Source organism: Boleophthalmus pectinirostris, unplaced genomic scaffold, assembly GCF_026225935.1.
Source record: "Boleophthalmus pectinirostris isolate CB_2022bp ecotype Guang Dong unplaced genomic scaffold, ASM2622593v1 HiC_scaffold_1, whole genome shotgun sequence".
Lineage (NCBI taxonomy): Eukaryota > Metazoa > Chordata > Actinopteri > Gobiiformes > Gobiidae > Boleophthalmus > Boleophthalmus pectinirostris.
Window position 1 is genome coordinate 15706909 of NW_026570970.1, and position 15052 is coordinate 15721960.

At 38.3% G+C, this 15052-nt stretch overlaps 1 protein-coding gene across 1 annotated transcript; it reads right to left on the bottom strand.

Annotated features, from left to right (window-relative positions):
- Window positions 1-354: 354 nt before the first annotated feature.
- On the bottom strand, window positions 355-11643 carry LOC110166548 (acetylcholine receptor subunit alpha-like). Its single transcript, XM_020931802.1, has 8 exons — window positions 11458-11643; window positions 11336-11380; window positions 9883-9992; window positions 7082-7277; window positions 5915-6152; window positions 2423-2646; window positions 2047-2283; window positions 355-483 (listed from the first exon to the last, which is right to left on the bottom strand). Exons 1-8 carry the CDS (start codon window positions 11641-11643, stop codon window positions 355-357), a joined length of 1365 nt encoding a protein of 454 aa, XP_020787461.1.
- Window positions 11644-15052: the final 3409 nt, after the last annotated feature.

A 15052-nucleotide genomic window follows, 5' to 3' on the forward strand; every position in this document is an offset into this window, starting at 1 on the left:
TTACAAAGTTACAGGTCAGATCTGTGGAGAGGCAACCACCTGTAATTGAATAAATGTAAAGTAGATTTGCTTAATGTCATATTGTGGAACACCAACCAAAAAGTTATGTGCATTAACAAGTTGGAATGGTAAAAAATGATAACGATGATAATAATACTTTTAATAGTTGTTCCCATAAATGTGTCAAGACAAACATAACAAAGTTCAAGATAATGTAGCTTATTCTCAGATATTAAAAATCAAACAGTATAAATACAAAGTCACCAAACTAGAACAGCAGTCAAAAACTCAAGAATGCAAACATATTTAACAATAATAGGCTGGTTTGGACTGGGCCTGGACTGAGTCAGGACTTCAGAGCAGGCTTAGCTCTATGAGACGACCTGCGAACACGCCCAAAGTCCCAATGAGACACACGGCCATGAAGACACAAAGCAGAATGTGGTCCAGCACCATGGCAACAAACTTCCACTCCTCCGCTGCCTGCAGGGAAATAACAAATAGGCCTCTGGTTAATGAGACGTAAATAAGGACTAAAAATACATCATAGACAAATTCAAATTCAGATAAACGCTTGACCTGAAATAAATAGTGGTGACAGTTATATGTAAAATTTGTAGGCCTACTTAAGTATCAGTAGTGTAATAAAGACACCACTGTATTGTAATTGCTAAAGGTGCACTGTGTAACCTTTCTGATATAAGCAGAGGTGTAGTGGGTGTGGTACGAGGGGTACGCCATCCACCCACTTCTGCCAACGTGAGATATAAAAAATAACAAATATAAAATAGCCACAACTTAAATTTTAAACCAGAGATATTGGTGATATTGGTGAAAACAACCTGCATAGGCTAATGATATCTGCAGTCATGTCCTTCAACATGAGGGGACCAGGACTGAACCAGGACTAAACCAGGACTAAAACAGGACTAAAACAGGACTAAAGCAGCACTGAGGGTCTGGATGGACCCGGAGGTGTGCCCGCATAGACGTCGGGTGACCGCTGGCCTGGGGTTCTCCCTTCTCTCTCTCACGTCCAAAATTAGTCCTGGTTTAGTCCTGGTTTAATCCTATTTAATTCTGGTTTAGCCCTGGTTCAGTCCTGGTTCAGTCCAGGGATCAGTCCAGAGATCAGTCCTGTTTTAGTCCTGGTTCAGTCCTAGTTCAGTCCTGGTTCAGTCCTGGTTCAGTCCTGGTTTAGTCCTGTTTTAGTCCTGGTTCAGTCCTGGGATCAGTCCTGGTTTGGTCCTGGTTCAGTCCAGGGATCAGTCCTGGTTTAGTCCTGTTGTAGTCCTGGGCACATGTGTTATAGTCTATGTTTTGATTATGAATGGTGTTAATGTTAATAATATGATTCCGCATCATTTTGATAAAAAAAAACAAACAAAACAAAACAAAAAAACAAAAAACCCATAACATATGTCTGATTTTTATTGGACTGGTGCTTTTATGTTCATACTGAAAGTTAGTTTGTTTGTTTATTTAAAAAAATATATAAAATAAAAATCTATGTAACGTGTGTATTTCAGCATGTCAAGTTGAGTGTGTGGCTTTTAGAGGTGAATGAAAGGTCTGGTGTTTGCTTGTCTCCATAGAAATTATTGTTTTGCCTTGGATGTTCCACAGTATGGGATTAAACATCTATCCAGATTTATTCACTTACAGGTGTTTGTATTGCCAAAAAAAACCAAAAAAAACCCACCAAAAACAACAACAACAACAACAAAAAACTACCTCTTCACAGATCTGACTAGTAACTTGCTTGATTGTGCCACCAGTCCGTCTCCGTAGAGTTAAATAAGTTTAATGTCACACTGTGGAATATTTCAGGCAAAGCAATAGCATCTCCATGGAGACAAACAGCTGGCAGGTCATCTACCAGAAAAGTGAAGCAATACACCTTTAAGTATGGGTCTATAATGTATAACCTACTATTAAGTATAAACTCTTTTTTACTAGTATCTTTGGGACTTTGTGTGTGTTTGTTTTTTTGTACATATAGACTATCATGAACTTTTACATAGAAGACAAAATAAAATTGCTCACATTGTTAGACTCCTCATCCGATTTCATGGTCTCTGCGATGTATTTGACTCCCTCTATGGCGCTGCGCACATCTGGGTTCTTGGTGATGGGGGACTGGTAGGGCACTGAGGTCGCCTGGTTACCTGAGATGTCTGAGATGTCAAAGTCCGCTCCATAGATGTTTCTAATCTGCTTCTCCTTTCCTGGACGCTTCATTGTGGAGAAGAACATAATGTTGGGGATAGTCTCAATAAAAACCTGTCGTAAAACAAAGGGTACAAACATTAGAGCAGTAAAACAGGGCACTTGGGGTGAGAATAAAACACAAGGAGAAGCAATACCACAGTTTTACCACTGGAGGGCGGTAGTCTCCATGTAATAAATGGGATATGCGTACCTTGCGGACCCACTCAGGCATGGTGTGTGTACTGGGGGAGCGGTGGTGAGTGTTGATCACAATGACGGTGATAATGATAGAAGCGATGACGAAAACCATGGTGAAAAGCATGTATTTTCCGATGAGGGGCACCGCGCTGGAAGTAGAGGGGATGAGCTCCACGATGACCAGAAGGAAAACGGTGAGGGACAGGAGCACAGAGATGGACAGGGTCATCTTCTCACCTGCATCATACAGTTACATGCACAACACAACACTGAAAAAGATATAAATACGTATGGTGCAATCATGTTATGCCATTTTCTATAGGGGGAACGTGGCTCAAAATGGTTCAGCTAAACCTTGGACACAGGCATCCCATTTCAAGAGGCACAGTTTGGGTGTATTTGATGAATATAAATCGCCCAGAGTAAATCAATACGAGTAAATTGAGGTGTCAGCTATTATGGTCTGAACCACAATCACAGTGCCTTACGTCTGTGCTCCTCGTGGTATGATTTATTCAGCTTTTCAAAGAGATCTGGGGCCCCCTAGAGACAGAAATAGCCTACTGCATGGAAAATTGACTTACAGACTATAAATTCAGTATGATTTAAAGAACTTTAGCCTTTAGCCTGATTGTTAAAATACATAAAAAATACCAAAACATGCTATATGAGTCTTTTCAGTAGAGTATTCTTAACAACACTCTTCACTTTTGAGAAATTACCACCACAGTAAATGAAGATGACTGAGCTGAACTGTCTCAAATCCAAAAAATGCAGCATAGTTCTGGAGATAAGAGATATTCATGATGATACCGATAATACGATTAGGCTGTATAGGCTATATAAATGGAAATAACTAACCCACTAGCAGCCGCTTTCCAAATAGGAAGTGGACATGGGGACACTTCCAGCTCCAGCTGTCACCCTCCCTCTGTAACTGCTGCAGTGAGCCTCGTCATTTTGGACTAAAAAAGTTTATATTAACCCGCACTACATGATCCTGGTGTTTTTATTTCAGTATTTTGTTCCTAAATAATATGGAAAACAGCTCTGAATTCGCCCTTATAACCTCAAGCATCACAAGCATCATTTGACTGGAGCCAAATACAATTAGTGGTGCTCACAGTCCCTTAGTCATTCGTTTATAGTCTATATGACATTACAACTTTGTGGCCTTACTATACTGAACCAATCAATTGAAACCCAGGCTTCATGTGAGGCCCATGCGAGCGAGGCCTCCAGACACTTACTGCACTTTAAAACATTGAACAGACGTTTTATTCTCAAATCAAACCAAAGAAAGAGTAAACAAACTGACAGTGATTCACAGCAGCCGTATTCAGGGCGTGTAGTTTGTGATGCTGCCGTTTCCCACTGAGAGCATCTCCTGGCATCAGCCTCTCTCCACACTGTTCTGTCAGCAGTCATATCAGAGGCGCAGATCAAGTGATGTATAATACATTAAAGCAAAGGCCTGGTTCAGACATGACAGCACTGAGGGACTCTGGGTAATGAGCCCGGTCTGCTCCCATAGCCATGCCAGATGTGGAGGTTGAGGCTAGACTCCCCATATTTAAAGGCCAAGTTTGGAGCATGCTGTCTGTTTAAAGGGCCCATATAATTTTCTGATGTATGTTATAATGTTATTTGTTCATCAAAAACATACATGGAGTTGTTTTGTTTCATTCACACAAGTTTAACTCTTCAGTCCTGCATATTTAGGTTGAGTTCTTCTCTCAAGCAGAAAACACTCTGTTCCAACTTGCAATGTCATGTAGTAAAACAGGAAGTGCTCCATTGCATTTTTAAACTCCATACACCTTCACTAGAAGCGTTTGGATAATTTCAGCCCTGGAATTGCCACTCTCATTTGAACTAAAGGTAAAACTAAAAGTAAAAGTAGCCGTTAACTTGAAAACTACAAGTATATGTCATCACAAGGTGGACAGACTTACAGTAAAGGGTTACTCAAACGTGTGAATGAAACAAAACTTAACTCCAGATACGTTTTTGATGAGGCGACCACGTTATTACATGAATAAAAGCTCACAAGAGTCAATTTTGTGTAATATTGGTCCTTTAAATGATCATAACATTGTAGCATTCAAGTGTTTTCCGCTAATCTTCCTCTTTGTGCATTAGTATTCATTTATATAGAGACTGAAGAGAATCTGGACAGAATTGGGACTCTCCTACAGATTAAACATGGCTGACATTTTACGATTCACTGGGAATTTATTATTGGACTGTCTTGGTCTAAGCTTCTGCTGAAATGAGATTTACTCAGTGGGAATTTCATTTTGTTTTGACATTCTGAAATCCACTCAAACCCGGGAGAGAGAAGACGGGGCGAAAGACAAAAGCATGAGGCGAGCCTATTATGAACAAAATATGGTAAAACATTTTTTGCTCTGTTAATTCACAAGACAGAAACACCAAAAAACTTTTTGAAAAATGTTAAATTGGAACAAATTCAGTAAATGTTCAATGCAGACTGAAAATAGAGACTGTTAGTTTAGGAGTTGCAGCTGCTTTTCTATGTTTATTTGTATATGAAGACAATAAACATGTTGTAATAATTTAGCAGATAAATGTCCATTAATGTGCTATCAATGGAGATAAGGGCAGATGCAATAAGCTTTAGTTTCTGCATATAGCTGCTCATTGACTTTAGTGTTTGATTTGATTGTAAAGTTATACATACTGTTTTATTTCATGGGCATCAGACTGAATCTAATGTATGTAGACTGTAATGAGATAGTCACCAACCAAATAAAAATACATGAAACATGAAAATTACTTATGTTTGATAATAGGATTTTGTTTAAAGTTCACATTTTAAGCACGCATGCCCAGAAGATCTGACAAAAGAATGAACTATGAAATGATGAAGTAATACAAGAATCATATTCCAAAACATGTTTGTACAGATCTAAACTACAGGGTTAATGTTTAGGGTCAAAATTGCAGCTTTTGTGATTTGCTTACTGCTTCTTTTCAAATTGCAATTTAGCACCACAAGTCACCGTAAAATGAAGAAAAGGAAACATGATAGGCATTTCAGTAATTCCCTCATAAGAACAAAATATCTGTATAGTGTTAAGGGCTCTGTGAGGATATTGTTTTTTGATCTCCAGAGCCTTTAATACAATCCATCCCTCACTGGTGAGTGAGAAGCTGCTCAGGATGGGTGTCAGCTCCTGAATTATCTCCTGGATTACAGACTACTTGTTAGGCAGACCTCAGTACGTGCAACTGGGGAGCACCCTGTCTGATACCGCAGTCAGTAATGTAGGAGCTCCTCAGGGTACTGTCCTATCTCCATTTCTGTTCACTCTGTACACCTCTGATTTCCAAATAATTTCTCTTGTAAATCAATAATGTTTGTCTAAGTCTATATTACTGTTACTATTGTATTGTGCTGTATAGTATTTTGTAACTGACCTTGCCTTTTTTTCCATATTTTTGTTAGAGCTACTTTGTGAATCTGGTTGCTTTTCCATACCTGAGTCAGTGGGCAGGTAGAAGACCAGGCCCGTGAGGAAGGAGAAGAGCATACAGGGGATGATGACGTTGACGATGAAGTAGAGAGGCAGACGCAGCATCAGGAAGTGGTACGTGATGTCCAGGTAAGGAGTGTCCGGGCAGCACGAGTAGAACACCTGGTGCTTCCAACTGCGGAAGTCCTTCATCACCCACTCCCCACTCTCCATGAAGTGGCTCAGGTCCGGCCGGTCACTGTCCTATGAGAAGAGGTTTAGCAGGATTTGACTGTACATCATAATATTTCTGTACAGATTAAATTCAAAGTTATTCCTTTAGGTTGTTTCCTATGAATGTTGGTCATAAGTTTGTTGATGATGACTGATTCATTATTTGACACTGTTTGTGTTGGTTAAAGCAACATATTTTGAGAAGCTTTTTTTTATCTTTAAAGGGCCCACATTATGCTATATTCTGATCTATGCTGTAAAGTTCTTTCCTCATCAAAAACAAATTTGTGTCTTGAGTTGTGTCTTGTTTCATTGACACATGTTTAAGAAAAAGATATTATCTGTTAAGTTTCCCCCTCCTGTCACCTGGCCTTTGTTCAGTCTCACCTGTGCTCTCTCTTCTTCTGTCAGGCCAAAGCTGACACATTATCAGACAGGAGTAAGATAGATCGCATCTAGTGGTGTTATGTGAGAATACACTTTTGAGTCTAATTAGGGACTCAGATAGTAAAGTAAATAATTGATAATAATTCTGGTAGAATCACAGACAAAAGTGCAAAAAGAACCAAAAGAAAACATCTGAGATACAATCAATGTAACTATAATGCATTAGTAGCTCTTTTTGTCACTTGCATTGTTGATTTGCTTCTGACATTGGTGCTACAGGAACCTCAGCAAACTAGTTTTCTTTTTATCAATGCCCAACCCCTCACAACCAACCATTCATTCAGCAACAAGGACAGGACCATGAACACTCATATTGATCACAGGCTTCTGAAAACATGTTGTTTAAATCCATTTTGTGTTTTTCTCAGTTCTCAGTCTTAAAAATGTGCTCTGTGTCTGCTTATGTGTACATTGTGTCATCATGATAACTCCTGAACATTGTAGAAGACCCCCAATGTGACATCAGTTGTGTGTGTTTATACTGAGATGACAGAATTGAATTGAGTGATTACAGGGTTTATGACGACCAGCTTGCCGTCATAGGTCCAGGTACCCAGCTTCATGCTGCAGTTCTGCAGGTCGAAGGGGAAGTGAAGGACGATGATCTCACAGTAGCTCTTAAAGATGGCGGGAGGGTTCCACGTGATCATCCCTGTATGCTCCAGCAGCACTTTGGTCTCGTGGACTATGGCAAAGTCTCCGTCCGCGCTACAGACATGCAAACAAAGCAGAGGTGTGCATTCAAACAACAAGATATTTTTTTAGTTGGTTTTTAAGTTACAAAATAGAAAAAATAAAGATCTCCTGCATCTCCTTTACTTTAAACTAATCACATGTCAAGTTATTAATATAAAAACTCTTGCCTGTGCTATCCTGTAGATTCAAATATACGTGACTGGCTTCCTCTTCTCTACCACAGCAGCTGAACCACTTAGGGGTAACCTCCTTAGGGTCTCCATCTTACTCTTCACCACTACTATTGCCTTAAGTGGCTCGACTAAACTGAACCCTATGAACTCTGCATCTATGAACTTGAACTCTGCAATGTGCTAATCCTGGAAACTACTACCAGGTAATATTATCCCTCACAAGTATCATGAATTTCACTCCTTTAAGGTCCTATATTATACAAAATAGATTCTTGTGAGCTTTATCCTATGTTGTCATGCTGTCTTCTCCACAAAAACATACATGGAGTTGTGTTTTGTTTCACTCACACATGTGTGAGTCCCCAGTGTATTAGAGCCTGTTTACAGGAGAATGCTTATGGGTAAAAATAACAAAACATTTTATCAGACATGCCTTTCGTTTAGATGGTGACGGCGTTTTTGGAGCTAAAAATGAAAAAATCTGAAACAACCCTCCAGAGTGGAAAAGTTGAATATGCTTCCCTGTAGCATTTCCATCTACACTGCCCAAGACGCAAAACTCTGGTAAGATCTGCTGACATCGTGTATGTGTTTATGTCACATACATCACCACCGAGCCGCCTGGCATGCATACCCAATCAAATTTCACACTTTTGTGTCACTGTATGCACGCAGATTTCCTCCTGAAAACGTTGTCTAAACGCGGAATAAAAAATTAAGACGCTGCACCATTTTGCGTCTTCTGTTCAGACCATCATCATATAAACAGCCATAGTTTGATAACTCCATATGAAGTCATGAAGTGGTAGTTTTTATGCTAACATTTACCTTTTACCTTTAATTCAGTGGTGATTGGAAATTCTAGGGCAGGAAACATTATTCTAGTGAAGGTGTATGGAGTTTAAAAACACAGTGGGGCACTTTCTGTATTATCACACGATATCACAAAGTGGAACAGAGAGGAACTTCTAAGTAAGCACTGTTTGTGTGTTAAAATGTAACACTGAAACAAAACACAACTCCAGGTATGTTTTTGATGAGGAAACAACATTATAACATAGATCAGAAAAGAGCCTAATATTGCTGTGTGTTTACATCAGAGGGTGAGTGGGGGGAGGTAATGAGAGGAATGTAAACGCGGAGAGACACTGGAGCCTGAGGATGCTTCCACTGGTTTCACACAAGCAGCCAACCAGAGCGTGGCCTGGTGTGAGTCTATGCGACACCGGTTGTCAGGGAGAACGCAGCAGTGTGTCAGTGTGGGCATATGTTCTGTGTGGACAGTTCATTATCACACTGTGAGGACAAAATGTGCGTACACTATAGACTGAAATAAAGACGTGAACTAAGAGAGTGTGACGCCACCAGTCCAGTCAAATGAAACTCACGATGCTAGTGGTTATAGGGGAGAATTTAGAGCTGATTTCCATATTAGGAATAGGAATTTATTTATGGATGAAATAAAGAAATGAAAACACTAGGATCATGTAAATACGACGATTAATACAACAGTTTTAAGACCAAAATGATGAGGCTCACAGCAGCAGTTACAGAGAAAGGGGTGATAATTTTTCAAAGTAAAGACAATTGGAGCCAGAGCTGATGTAGCCACAAGTGTTCCCTAGCTATGTCCATTTATATTTACAGTCTATGGTATACACACTAACATTATGAGGACCGGCCTTGTCTTATAGGGATAAAAATCAGATCCCCATGACATATATACTAGGGATGTAACGATATCCAAATTTCACAGTACGATATTTTCACAATATACATCTCAAGGTACTGTATTTACTGCGATATTCTGTGGACACTAACAAAATTGTATATATGCTACTTTCTTTAATTTTTTTTTATTTGAAGAACTAAGATTTAAAAGTGCTTAGAACTGCTATTTCTTCATGTAGTTTACTCCAAAACGGAGCAAAGTATCATGGTTGATGTAGTTCCCTCTGTTTTTTTTGGCTATTGCTGCCCCATAACAATGAATTTAAGCAAAGAAACTTGTGAGTCGATATGTTGTGATGGTCCATGATATTATTGTGAGACTTTTGACGATACGATATTACTATATTTTGGTTATTCTTATACTTAATTATTAGATCAACAACATGGTACAAAGTTAAGTTAAAATAGCTTCAACAGTAACTAATGTTAAAGTAAAAACCAGTATCCAGGAAATGCAAGTCAATGCAGTGCCCCCATAAGACATGTAAGCCCAGTGTGTGCGTGTGTGTGTGTAGGGGGGGGTTGCTGGGTGCTCTTGAGGGGTAACACCAGGCCAGATTTAGCCTGAAATGTGAGCTTTCACTCCACACACTGCGGCGTATAGGAAAGTGTGATGCAAACATCAGGTGCTCAATTCGTTGCTGGAAAATGCAGTACTTAAATACACGGCCTGCAGCTGAAGTGGGTTAACTATAGTTGTGGGAGGGGCTTACTTGTTGTAGAGAACCAAGTCTGGCCTCCAAATGTCAGTGGAGGGAACTCTGATCTTTTTGATTCCCCCATAATCCTCCGGGTTCCACTTCAGGTTCACATCTTTCCATTGCTGGATATAGAAAGAGACAGGCATGTGTAACAATGGGAAGTTCTGAACAATAACATTAATGCTGCCTTTACTTTAACACAAGGAGGGATAACACAAAGGATAAAACAGAGGCTTTAATAAGGGTTTGGGGCTTGGGGAAAAAATTGTATCATGTGCTATCCTCAAAAATAAATACTTTTCACGGTACGATATTATCACAATATTCATCTTATGGTAAAATATTTATTGCAATATTTTGAAGAGGCTAATGTAATTGTAGATGGGACACTTTTTTGCTTTTAAAATACCTTGACAAGATTTTGGTGTGAATTATTTCCGTCATAATCCCAGGAATTCAAGTAAAAAATATATTTCTTCATGTTGGCTGCACTGAAATCAATCATGGGATATGTAGTTCCCAATGTTTATAAGCTGTTGCTACTATTAAACCATGCATTTAAGCAAAGAAACTTGTGATTCGATATACTGTGACAGCCCACGATATTATTGTGAGACTTTTGGTGATATAATATTACGATATTTTGGTTATTGTTACATCCCTAGTTTATAGATCATACTATGCATAATGTTGTGTTTATTTTCAATTCCTACTCATAATACAGGTAATAATCAGAGTTCACTGATGGCAAATACTGGTCTGAATTGAAATTGCTGCAGAGACCACTAAATATATAATAAAATGCATGTTAATATGGTTGTTCCATTTTCTTTATTAATTGTAATTTAAATTGTAAAAACATTTAAAATGATTTATAGTAAATATATTATTAATTATTTGCACCAAAAAAAAAGATTCATCTTTCTAAAGTAGGTCAAGAAGAATGAAACTGGGAGTATGGTTGAAAAATGTTGTGCAGTGAAAAGACAGGGATCGCCTAAAGCTGTGGGACAGACGTGCTGGTCACTTTTCACATATTATGAGACAGATGTGCTAGCACTGACATAAAACGCTTTTTTCTGGTACTTGGAAATAATCTATAACATATGTAGAGCTCTGTTTAAACAGTTTATTCATTGTAAAAAACAATATTAGTGACTTCATGTTTAAACCTGTAAAACTGATTATAATAGTGGCATTTTACTGTAGCAAGCAGCATTTATTTAATTTAATAATAGGGCAATGGGCGAGGATACGGGGGAAGGAGAAAGCAGAAATTTTCTTTGCACTCAAGTCTCAAAAGCAAAACATGTATGACATCAAAATACAATAGTTTGAGTAGGCTGAAGAGAGAAAACCATTAGAACATGTCATATAATATTTTTCATAATGTGCCTTCTTATAAGCAAACAATAGTATCAAAAAGTGATAAATGCATTCATATTTGTGTGATTTGTGTGAATACCTGTTTGAGGCGCACATTGCTGCTGACTATCTGGTTGACCTCGTCCTGTAAGAATGAATGTGTTTAGATATGTAGTGACTGTTTGATTCAGATTATTATTATATATTTTTATAGAGTCCGACCACACTGATGAGCTGGATGAGCTGTAGCCCCACGGTCACTACCACAGGGTCTGTGAAGTGAGCCACTGGACGCACAACCTTGTTGTACCCAGTGAATAAATTCTTCACCAGGCGAGTTTCATCACGAGACGACCACACTACACCTGCAAAAGATATAGAGACATAGAATACCATTAAAGAAGACATGCTTTTTCAGGCTAGTATTGATTGGACTATTACAGAAGTAGATCATTGTTTAGACTTTGTTCATTGTAAGCTGCAATACAGATCTAAAACAGCTTTCTAATGGAAAATTCTAGCACCCACGTTAAGTTTGTTGTTGGATAGGAGAGGTGAAAACAGAAATAAGATAATGATCGTAACACCAAAAGCGCATAAATGTCCCTCTAAGAAATTTTTAACATTACATTTTAGCATCCATTAGACCAGAAATACATTAAAACAGGAATATATGTAGAACACAAATACTCAAAATAGACATCAGTAGTTATTTCACGTAAATATGGTGTATTTTTTTTGGCTAAATATAATTTTTTTACTAAATATCTTAATTGAAAGCAAACATTGTAAGTAGGATACATACATTGCTTTGAATCAACCTTCATTTAGGTAGAGAAAATTGACTTAACACATTTACAGTAAGTAAATATTGAAGTTTGAGTTTTTTAAATAAACAGAAAAAACAGACTGAAACCTTTATGGAAATGTTTTAGGAGGCGGCGGAAAGCTGTAGTATATCAGTTTTATTATTTTATTATATCATGGATCTTCTCTACACATTTACAACTTGTGTGAATTTTATTTGGGAGCAAGCAAGGGTTGTTATTATTACACATGGTCTCTTCGTTTTGTTCTCCCTGTTATGTTTCAAACAATAAATATTTAAATAAACTAATGAAATTAAATTCTTCTAAGCTTGCTGCAACACATCTGACAAACAGAAATGCAGTCATTAACACAAATCTATTAACATACTATTGATCATACAACCCTCTGTATATTTAGTTTGTATTTTTTGTAATTGTTTGTAAAATCAAACCATAAGAACATCCCTAAACCTATATGTTCTGTACGTTCTATAGTCTGTGAGAGGACAATGGAAGAGTCCATGTGCTGTTGCCAATCAAAGAGCTGGTTATGATACTAATTGACTATAGGTTAGAAATGTTATGATTAGATTACATTAGATTAGTTAGAAAGTTTATAGTTTATAGTTAAAAGCAAAAGAAAAATTCTGTTCTGTCAAACGGACAGGCAGATATAAGGCAGTGTCCACCGGCAATTTGTCTAGAAGTGGAGAAGCTGCTTGGGTGAGCCGTGAAACGTCTTCACTGAAAAAAACTTTTGTCCATTTGACAGAAGTGAATTTTTCTTTTGCTATAGATCCTACCTGGATACTGAGGGACTACACAGATGTAGTTAAAAAGTTAAATGTGCATTGTGTAACTTTTCTGCTGGAGGACCCGTCAAATGCTTTTCTCCGTGGAAATGTTATTGCTTTGTCTGGAATGTTTTACAGTATGGTATTAAACCTTCCAATCTTCATGGAAAATAAACCAGACCAAGTTACAGGTACAATCTTTGGCACCTCTAGGTATTTTTGAGCTATAAAACCAATAAATGTGATTGAATAAAAGGATGGTAGTGCTGTTTAATGTCATACTGTGGAACATTCCATGCAGCGCAATGACATATTCATAGAAACAAGCAGATGAAGGACCCCCAACCAAAAAGTTACATAGTGCACCTTAAAGAAAACTTACTTCAGGATGCAGTTCAGATTTTTCATTTCATTTCTTACCTGCCAATACCAACAGATGAACAGTGACAAATATTGCCGTCATTGCCAATCAAGCCAAGCATCCAAGTCCAAGGTCCAACTTCACCACCTTTCCCGCTGACCACTTCACAATTAAAAAGATCTGACCCACCTAAAACATTCTTTCAACACTAACAAAATGACAGACTGTCCACCCCGGCGTTGTCCACTGGCAGCCACACAGCGGTATTGTCTGTGTATGACCCTGTGCCAAAGCTTGTCATCTGAGAGGGACGCATAGTTTGTCATGTGTTAGAAGATCAACATACCAGGCTAATCCACTACTGAAATATCCCATCGCGAAATTGGCTGTATACAACATGGAGGTGCAAAGACGCAACACATGCTTACAACTCTCAGTTTTTTCTTCTGCCTCTCATTCAACTATTAGCGTTTACCGATTAAATAATGGTGTGATAGAGGCTAAATAAGAGGTGGGGGGCCATAGTTGAAGTGAAGGAGTGGTGTCTGGAAATAAACTTGACCTTGACCCCAGGAAAGTGCCCCTCCCGTGCCCATTTAATCACCGCGTGTTGGGTTACCTTATTAAAGCTTGGAGCAAATGGTGTAGTAACACAGTGCAAGCACATTATGACAGCTTGTTAAGACAGACCACACTACTACAGACAACTTTAACAAGCACGAGCTAATCTCAGGGTTTTACCACATTTCTAGTTTTATATTTTAAACCAACAGGTGGAAAGTACTGTCTCCTCACAGAATTAGGATCCCAGGTTCAATTTCCACACTGTAAAACCTTTTTTGCTTGGAGTTGTTGTTTAAAGTTCTTTTGCTTGGAACTACTCATTTTACCGAAACTTCAGAGCATAATATTTAAATTTTTTCCCAGTCTAGCAATGTTTTAGGTTTCAGAATGTACTGGTTTCCTGGTTTGAAATAATAATACCTCGCTAATGAATTCTATAGTTGTTACCTACTGTGGTTATGTGGTACATTTGACAAATAGAATTCTCAACTTCTGTTAATTTTCAACATATTTTTCAGCTTTTCTTCGCAAATTGATTATTGATTGGTGCAAAACTATAATTTATATTTACAACAGGTATTATCCTAGCCAGGCTGGCACCACCTAGTGCCTCCACTCATTTCATTTCTCTATACTAGGTCAGGAAAAACAGTTTGCAAGAACCCCGGAAGTTATAGACCGTGCATCGGCCAATCAGCAAAGAGCTGTGAAGCCATGACTGGGTCGCTGTCGAGATGAATGTAGATGAAGTCATATATTCTGTGTTGGCAACAATTCCTGTGATCTAAGGATCCTGAGGATTTAAAGCCAGAATAAAGAGAATGTTTGGTGAATTTGATCAAGGGGAAAGACGTTATTGTCCTTCTTCCTGCGGGATTTGGGAAAAGCTTAATATACTAGTTAGCAACCAACAACCAAATAGCAGTTAAATAATAAAAAAATAATATAAAAAGTACTTGCGTACCTTCGAGTGAACGAATCTTAATGCTGTAAGGTCAGACGGTTTCCACGAAGTGAAACCGGCTGATGAAACAAGCAAGTATTATCCCACCAAATTAAGTACAAATTAGAGAATCATCGACCACTCCCTTGTGCCCCTTGTAATACAGGAAGTGCTCCACCGTGTTTTTAAACTCCATACACCTTCACTAGAATGATTTGGATGATTGCCTGTCTCTCCTAAACTAAAGGCAAAATGTAGCTTTTAACTTGAAAACTACTGCTACATGAGCATTTTGAGCTTTGGAGATGTAGCCAGACGAATAATGCAGAGTTACACATATATATAT